General features: G+C 37.2%; 1 protein-coding gene across 10 annotated transcripts in view; it reads right to left on the reverse strand.

Moving 5' to 3' along the window:
- The window catches only part of Cept1 (choline/ethanolaminephosphotransferase 1), a 45543-nt gene that overhangs the window by 35427 nt on the left and 437 nt on the right, over positions 1-9679 (reverse strand). For 9 of the 10 annotated variants that reach the window (XR_375610.3, XR_001783787.2, XR_003954431.1 and 6 more), the window contains exon 2: positions 1504-1917. Coding sequence is in view for 6 of the 10 variants with exons in the window: in NM_133869.4 (NP_598630.2) it covers positions 1504-1842 (339 nt within the window). In the remaining 4 variants the exon portion in view is untranslated. Of the gene's footprint in view, positions 1-1503; positions 1918-2098; positions 5461-9679 lie in introns of those variants that run through there. The other variant, NM_001357819.1, reaches the window with a different exon arrangement.

Consider the following 9679-nt stretch of genomic DNA (forward strand, 5'->3'; position numbering starts at 1 on the left):
ATAAAAATATATAGAATGTTCATAACACATGTACATAGATCTTTGCCACCATTTCTGGTAAAATAGTGAAAAGAATCAGATATAATGAACTGAATCTCTTTGGGGTGCTAAATTTATAGAATTTTGATTTTAAAATATGGATAAAGAAAATACAAAAAAACTCAAGGGGGACTTAGCTGTTTGTTCTACATAGTATATATCATCAATGAAATCAGGCATGGGAGGGAGCTATAGGGAAGAAGTTATATACTTAATCTCTGACCAAATGAAACAATAATCAGCTTCTATCTCCTGAGCACTGTATGCTAGACATCCTGAATGCATTAATTCTTATAACACAAGTAAGACTTTAATAAAGGGTTAGACTTGGATATCTTACTGCCACCACAGAGATGACAGACTACCACAGAAGAAAGCTGCAAGCAAGGTCTAACAAGTATTTCTACCATGCAGCTTTGAAGGACATTATCCCTTCCATGCAGAGCATGGAAAGAGTGCTAAAGTCATTTCTCACCTTGATGCTTCCTCACAGCAATTTTTAAAACTTCCCTGTGATCAGAGCATTTTCTACTCTGTACTCAAGTAAATCCAAATCACTTAAAAAAAAAAAAAAACTGCAAGAAAAGTATCACAGGGAACCAGGGTTACCTAGTGCATTCTGTAGTGTTCAATCAATTATTAATGTTTTGGGTTACCCTCAAACCCTCTCTTACTCCCTGACCCTCTTTCTAGGTGTGGCTTAGGATTATTAGAATCCTTCCATTTCCATCAACCACCTCCTTGCTGCTCCCTTTTAAAAATACATGAACCTAGACCCAATCCATTGGAATCAGGAGTCCAGGCTTCAGACAGCCTCATGAAAATCGGCTCAAAGGACATGTGATGTCATTATACAACTGTATTGTTTTTTGCTCTGTAAACATCCTGACTGAAGTATAGCAAGCTATTTGGGAAAATAAGCCAGGCATGGTAGTGTAGTATGTTTGTAATCTCATCACAAGATTAGAAGTTATGAAATCTGAAGCCAACCCGACGTTTAGAGAAAATTCTGTCTACAAAAAAGAAGAAACTAGAAATGTATCCACTCTTTATCAACCATGTTTGCATACTAAAAGAGGAATTAAAAGAAAAAAGCTGTGTAAGATGTATATGGAACAAATGGTCAGGTAAGATTTGTCTTAAACTTGCTATGAGGCACTACCTGCTTCCAACATATCATCTTTCTCTCTTGGCCTCCTTAGTGACACCACACCTGGCTGAGGAAGCACTTTTGAGAAGCCTTGCTTATAGACATGCCATCTCAAATACCCCTTTCTTGTGTTTCTGTTAAGCAATAGTTGTATATAAAGTAGGAAGGACTTACATGCAATTCATTGAAGTCTTTATAGGATATTTAAAATAGTTAATATAGCTATGAGAATATTTTCTCTTACATAAAATGACCTAAGAATTCCAATTACATTGTTTCTGGACTATAATAAACTTTCATATTGTTACTCTTACCTGCTCTGTAGCTGTAGGGCAGTAGAAGACTAACAAAATAGTTGTACAGATATTTATTGATAGTCCAATGATGGTGATGAGATTTGGGGCAATCCATGAGGGTACTCTTCCAACTAGCCATTCCCAGTATCCTTGCATTAAGGGCTCGAGAAGGGACCGTCCAGCACTCTGATACCTGTGTTCTTCTAGCCGTTTTAACTGGTGTCTTGACAGTGGTGGTGTCGGTAACTGAAACAATTTATTTAATACACACCCTGTAGTACTCATATGCCCAAAGCCCACAGGGGACTCTGGGTGAGAATCTCCACATCGTTTCCTTGTTGACCGATGCCCACTCATGGAGCTTGGTTTTCTTCTACTTGGAGACAATTATTTATCTTGTTTGGTAGCCTTCTGTGGCTATTTACCTGGGGGCTGGAAGGAGATACATTACCAGTAAATTAAAATTAAAAAGTCAGCCTAACAGAACTAACATCAAACAGGATGCTAATGTAGGGATCTAATTTTATTCTAGCTCTTACTAAGAAATGTATAAACTTCTTTTAAGCGAAGTTATAGGACTTTAATAGTCATACACTTCCATAACACAACTTACCTGATTCTGCAGCTCACATTTCCTCTTACACTGCTTCTAGTTAACAATGAGATCAAATGTTGGAAACAAGCTAGTCACTTTATACACAGGGGCTGACACATATATACATGTGTATAAAAATGAGGTGATAACTTAGTAAATTAATATTAAATGAATAACTTAGTTAAAATGATCTTACATGCATCTGCACCTGTGTGTGTTTATGAGGATTAGACCCAGGGTCTTGTACCTGTAAGCAAGTGTTGTAACTACCACTAAATTACAACATCATCCTCTCAAACTACATTTTTCTTTGATCAATATAGATAATATTTATTAAGCACCTATAATGTGCAAACTAAGAACCCTTTATAAATTAGTTAATTTTATCCTCATAATAATTCTAGAAGTATTATGCGAGTATGTATGCTAATTATCCTAATTTTTCAGAAAAAAAGGAAACTAAGGCAGAGACTAGTTACATTTTCAAATCAATAGATGTTAAGTGATTGTCAAACAAACATAAGAATTTCCATTAAAGCTAAATCCAAAGATAAAACCTGTATTGGTGGAAAGGGTTATGGATGGTATTCCAGGTGATACTGTACACAGAAAGAAAAAGTTAGACGAACAGCACTATATACACATGTATCAGCAGGTGACCTGATGACGTCAAATAATAAGAAAACAAAGGAAAGGAGACTGAGTGACAGCCATAAGGACCTTGGAGTACTTATTCCCTGAAGTGCTGCACCTGAATCAGAAAAGACTAGACACAACATAATTATTATAATTAAGCATACAAGAAAATAATTGTGAGTCTTTTCAATATAAATAAGGACAGTTATATATTTATTAATTACAATGGACAAAATAGAAAGAACAATTACAAATTAGCTCATGATATCAATGGTTTTAAGTGACGAGGGCTTATATTAGGAACAAAAAATGTTAGTACAAATGACAGTCAAGTCAACTACTAATTTCTATTTAGAAGGAAGAATCAACAGAAAATTCTTAGAGATTGAATGTAAGAGGTGGAAGAGAAGAAAACAGCAGCTAGACCACTTATGTCTAAAGAAGAAGCTGGGAAGTTTCTAATTTGTCATCTTTTGGGGTGAGGGATGGAAGGGCAACTAGGGACAATGTCAGCAAAGGAAGGACTACATGCAACCTTCCTTTTGGAAGAGCTAGGTACTAAACTGAGAGCCTCCTATTTGATAAACAACCTTTCCACTACTCAGAATATACCCTTAGCCTAAGAGGTTTTGTTTTGGCTTGTTTTTTAAATGGTATTTCATTATTCTGGGACAACAGTGGCATAAATGTTTTAGTAGTAATCAACCACTCTCTTACTAAATTTAAGGTCTACTCCATGAGATGCTTGCTTGACATTGCTAGGGTGGCCAAAAACCTAAGACTAGATAGGCAGGCACTAGGAAAAATAAAATACTATTTTTCTGATAAAGCAATGGTTTTGGTCTATGGGTCTCAACCCCTTTGGGGTTGAATGACCCTTATACAGAGGTCACCAAAGACGATCAAAAACCACAAGTATTTATTTATAATTCACAAAAGAAAGAAAATTAGTTATGAAATAGCAACAAGGATAATTTTATGTTTGGGGGCCACTACAACTTGAGAAACTGTATTAAAGCATTGCAGCATCAGGAAGGTTGAGAATGACTGTGCTACAGGAACATACCAATAAAATGACTCCTAATGACATTGCGCTACATTCATACATCAGTGCCTTGCTCAGCCATCATGGAAGAAGCTTCTTTTTGCAGTAGATGGGAACTAATACAGAAACCCACACTGGGCAACATGCAGAGGTTGAGATATTTGGAGCACTCTGTCCTAAAGGGTCCAAGGAAAACAATGCCCTCCAAATACAACAGAACTGATGCATATATGAATTCACAGTGACCATGAAAGCACATCAGGCCTGCACAGATTCAAGGCAGATAGGGTCCACTGCTTAAAGGTGTGCATGAAGGCCATCCTTAACCAAGAAGCTATCTGCAACTGACACCCACTTGCAAAGGAAAAATGAGTTTTCTCTGATGGCATCTACCCTTCATTGGTCAAGACAAAATGAACGGTATTTTTGTAGACTTTCTTTCTCGTTAAGCTTTGTTTGGACATGTTTTGTCAAACTGGCCTTTTACTTGCATATTTTGGTTTCCGATTTAGTGATTTTATGGATTTATTTATTTTTGTGTGTGTGTTTGTGAGTTTCTTGAGTTTTTGTGTTTCTTAAACAGAGAAAGAAAGGCTCCGGAGCTGAGTGAATGAAGAGGATCTGGGAGGAGAAAGTGTTGTATGAAAAGTATATTGTATGAAAAAAAAATTTCAACTAAGATTGTATCTTGTTATGTTTATCTAGGTCAGTTGGTCTTGAATACTTGCACACGTACTCCTCAGCCTCTAAAATAGCTGAGACCACAGGTGTATGCCATTATGCTCAGTTGATACATACGGTGTTTAGTGTGAGGTGTTTTCAGTGAAATCAGAAGACTAGTTCAGGTGAGAGATGTAATTTTACTTAAAGCATAGTCTGAAACTAGAAAATAGAAAGTATTTAAAAGGATTAAATATGAAGAATAAAAGAAATTAGACTCTCCTGAGGAACCCATCATTACTGAATAAGAGGACTATAACACCAGAAGATTTACAACAAAACAAAGATAATCTTGCTTGATGGAACTACAATGACACTGGCAACAAACCAACCATACCAAGAGGCATACTGTGGTCTTCAGGTTTAAAACTATCCGGAAAGGAATATGAAGTTCCCAGAAACAGTGCGCTATGGGAATTTATAATGTGATCTGGGATCTCGGGTATCTTAACAATGGAACTAGTCAATTGCCCTCCCCATTCCCTTTTTGTTGACAAGATCCAGTTTATTCTGCCTTGGCAGGGTAGTCCTGAGAGCAGTAGGGTCTGCCTTATAATGGGGAAATATGGCATAAAGCCTTATAATAAAGGAAGGGACTAAGGTAAAAGGTGAAAAAAGTTGAAAGAACACCTTTGCACTAAGTACAATGTTAATGTCACATATAGAGCAGGATCTCTCCTCTCTCTCTCTCTCTATATATATATGTATATATATACACATATATAAATATATATATACACACATATATATACACATGTAAATATATATGTGTGTGTGTTATAGATTTATACATATATAATATAGATTTACATATAACAAATATTAACAAAAGTTATCTTAACTGCTTGCAAATTTTTATGTGGAGTCAGGCCTATGTCCAACAATGTATGCAGAAAATCTTTCCATAATACAGAAGAAATTATGTATATTACTCAATTCCAAAAATTTAATGTCATTTTTATGTCTAAAATCTCTGCCAATCATGTATCTCCATCTTTGTTTTTTTTTTTAAACAGGTTAGGCAAATTTCTAAAAAAAAAAAAAAAAAAATCTCCAAAGAATAATCAGAGATATAATTTAAGATACCAAGGAGTTATTCTACAGCAATGTTTAAATAATGTTTAAAAGCAAACAACTATGTTATCACTTTAGATTGAAAGACAGACTAACAATCACCAAAACAACTACCTGTATAGTAGTTAATTTCTTTACTCTCTCCTTCTCCCCTCATATTCTAAGATAGGATTTCACTGTGTATGCCCAGGCTGGCCAAGATTTTGCTGGTAGTCCAAGCTGACCTGGAACTTTCAATGCTCCAGTCTCAGCCTCCTGAGTAGTAGTATTATAGTGTCATCATGTATGGCTATAGTAGCCAATTTCTCTATAACTAAACTGGATGATACGTTTTTTAATATTTTGAGTAGTAGTATTATAGTGTCATCATGTATGGCTATAGTAGCCAATTTCTCTATAACTAAACTGGATGGTACTTTTTTTTTTTAATATTTGACATTCTATAGTCAGCTCTTATGGAATTCCTCTTGAAAGAGAAATAAAAGTTGAGCTGGTTCCATTTTTATTGTGTTGGCTCAATCTGTTCCATCCTCACATTGTTTGTTATTTTGTTAAAGGCAGTACACAGAGGGCACTAGCCTATTTTAGCTGATAGCTACAAGCAGCTGATCCTAATGGTTTTAAGTTTAAGTATTTGGCAGGACGAGCTGACAAACTGATACTTTCCTTTTAAGATTTTCCCCTCATGACCTAATTTCTCTTAACCTTTTATGGGTTCATTAGAAAAATACATTGTTGAGAATTTGTTTCTGACCTAGCCATTATGTCAACCATACATTTTTAAAAGGTAATGAGTTTTTTGAACATTTCAATCTAGCAACTTTGTCTCTCTGTACAGCTTCCAGTAACAGCACTGTAAATGTGAATTCAGGCGCAAGTATCCCAGACACACTGATGACTGCTTTACTTTCAACCTATGCCAACAGTCAGAAGTTGCTGACACTGTTCCAGGTCATCTCCACCTTTCCTTCTTCAACCCCATGGGAGAGCACCCAGTGCTAATGGGAAAACAACTACAGACCATGGGTATCTGAATTTTACCAAAGGAAAGCTAACGTACACCAAAGGAGCAGCAAATGGGAGCTTAGAAGAGGAAGAATAAAGAGTGTGAGAATGGAAGTTTGGAAGACATTACAAATATTGTGTGTGGTCAGGCCTATGTCCAACAAGGTAGGCAGAAAATCGTTCCTTACTACAGAAGAAATTAAAATCATAAAAAAATAAAAGTTAAAAATAACCCAGCAAAGTAAAAGTTATTGCTGATTGCCTAGAAACACACGAGTCAAGGTACTGTTTATGAAAGGAAAGTTCTAAGTGTCAAATGTGCCTACTATACAAGACAGGCATGGTCAGGTTCCCACACCCAGCAGGTACTAAAGCCCAGTGAGCAAGCAGTAACATCACACCACGGCATGACACACACTATACAGAAAATAAAGTGCTGAGACAGAAAAGAGTTGAAAGAATGCATTTTGAATAGGGGTGGAAGTCATCAAACTTTTCTACCCATTTCAGAAGAAAAGAGTAAACGCGGTAGTAAGAGCAGGATAAAGAATAGTCCAAGAAGCAGAGAATGGGACAGTAAAGTGTGCCTTATTCGGGTACCTAGGAAATCACAAAGGTAGAACAAAAGTACATCAGATAGGAAAAGGAAGTGAGAAGCATCACTGAACGCAGGGGTTCACAGGCTGAGGTTAAGCATCGAGTTTTACTTAGATTGAATGGAAAATTCCCAATGAGCTTGTAACAAAGCCTACAATTCTAGAGTACAGCCTGTTAACTGAGAACAGGCTTTCATAATTATGAAAGTAATTTTAAACTGAAAAAAAAATTGGCTGCCTGTGGAAATTCAGTTTACAATATTGACCGCTGTGGTAGCCTTTCCACTTGTACTCAGTAAACACCCTCCCTCCTGCTACAACCTGACCCTAGTGCTCTACTTTCCTGTAACGCTTATCTGACTTTGAAGGTTTTGTTTGTAGGGCTTTATTTTGTCTTTACCCTCAACAGTGCTCCTTAAGTTCCATGACCGTAGGCCCATTCCTGTCTTGTTAACATTCTTTTCCCCACAGTCTCATACCACCGTTGACATGAAAAAGAAAATCAGTATTTATTGAGTATGATTCTTCTAGTATTTAATGAGCACTTGGTTGTTCTAGACCTAGAAAGATATAGCAGTCTACGTTCTCAGGAAATGCAAAAGGGTGTGTGAGTGGGGGTGAATGAGTCTCGTCCTCAACCAAGTTATCGTATAAATAACTTTTTGGAGGCATAGAGGGGTCATTTTCTGACAAAAGCATTTTTCCATTAGGCATGGATATATGCTTGACAAAGAAACAATGGTTAATGAATAAATTTACTAAAATCCATCAATTTGTAAGTTTTCAAGTCTCCCATGAAAAACACAGGGTAACAGTGTCTGACCCACTTTAGTCCTGTCATGGACGGGGTGGGAGGGGGCATCTGATAAGTATCACATTTAAAACAAAAACAGAAACAGAAAACTCAACTGCTGAGCAGACCATAAAGTAAACTTACACAATATCCAACTTGTGTGAAATTCTAGAACTTCCCTTCTGCCCCACCCCCATGATCCCCACCCATGTACAAGGGTTCCAGGTTTTTATCAGCACTGATTCAACAGTATGTTTACAAGCATTTCAGTGGGATTCAGTGGTATACAGCTTTCTGACCTCTGCCATTACTTAAAGTAAAATACTAATGGCTGAGACTATTAGGGAAGGGACCATAGAAGAAAAGAGAAAGAAAAACAAGAGAAAGAAAAATAAATAAATTAATAGGATCATAGGAATAAGTTCAGCATTATTTAACAAATGATACATAAAACATGTTTGTCTGGGGGCAGGGGGGCTTTTCTGTACTCAGAAGCAGACAGTACTGCTTAGATCTGGTGTTTTGCTGAAGTGAAATTGTGTGTTCCTTAAAGGGGGAAATAACTTCAGAGGAGGAGGGACCAAAAGCCTAGAGCTGTATTCTTTTTTATATTCTCTTAAAAACAGCACTGCATGGCCCTCAAAATGAGCACCACCAGCATTTCTAGCCAGTTTAAAGAGCAAAATATAGCTGGGTGGTGGTGCACACCTGTGATTCCAGCACTAAGAAGGTAGAGAGAAGCAGGGGGATCCCTGAGTTGGTGCGGATCTGGTCTACACAGCAAGTACCAGAACAGCCAAGGATACATAGTGAAACTTTGTCTAGAAAAAAAACCCAACCAACCATAAAAAAAAGAAGAAAAGAAGAAAAGAAGAAGAAGAAGAAGAAGAAGAAGAAGAAGAAGAAGAAGAAGAAGAAGAAAGCAAAATGTAGTTTAGAAAAGAAAGTGCTATGCAATAAAATGTAATTGGTAATGTGAGAGTCAGATTTACCTACTTCGTTTCTTAAAAGGAAGGGTTGTGTCTTTATGACCAGCTGTACAGGGACTTCAGTTATTCTCAGCATAGGCTAAATATGTAGCAAAATGATTTTGAAGCTTCAAATCTCATCGAATGCCAATAGTTTTAAATTGGTAATGCTCCAAATGTCTTATACAGTTTCCTTGTGTTTGAGCCAGTCAATTCAACACACATTCTGAACACATTCCTGACAGTTGTAAAGTAGAAAGGAAATATTCTAACAACTTACAAAGTTCCTATACTCGTTGAAAACTGACTATGAATTTGCCTCCTGCTGCAATAGACGTTGCCTGGTGAGTTAGAGTTTTAGCAATGCCATATATTCAACAGCAATGATACAACATTGGTAAAAACTGGTATCAAAATGCCAAGCATCAAACTGGAAAACTCAAACTCGGTAAAATGTAAAGCTTGAGGTTCAGCCAAGCATTCCTGGGAACACAGGCAAAAACCCCAGCAATCTCCTTCTAAGAACGCGACTGAAATAAAACTCTAGCTGGCAATCTCTGAGCCTGTCAATATGGGTTGAAATTTCTAGAAAAGTTGCCCAACAAGAAGCGTGGCCCGAGCCAGGAAACATCACTAACCGCCTCCCAAAAGGACAGCAAAGACCGCACAGGATGCTGCACGGTTCTTGGACTTGGCAACACCGGGCCAGGAGGGTGTGGACCCGCCAGACAAGGTCGGTTCCGCGAAGCCAGCGCCCCAGCC

Source organism: Mus musculus, chromosome 3 (assembly GCF_000001635.26).
Source record: "Mus musculus strain C57BL/6J chromosome 3, GRCm38.p6 C57BL/6J".
Classification (NCBI taxonomy): Eukaryota; Metazoa; Chordata; class Mammalia; order Rodentia; family Muridae; genus Mus; species Mus musculus.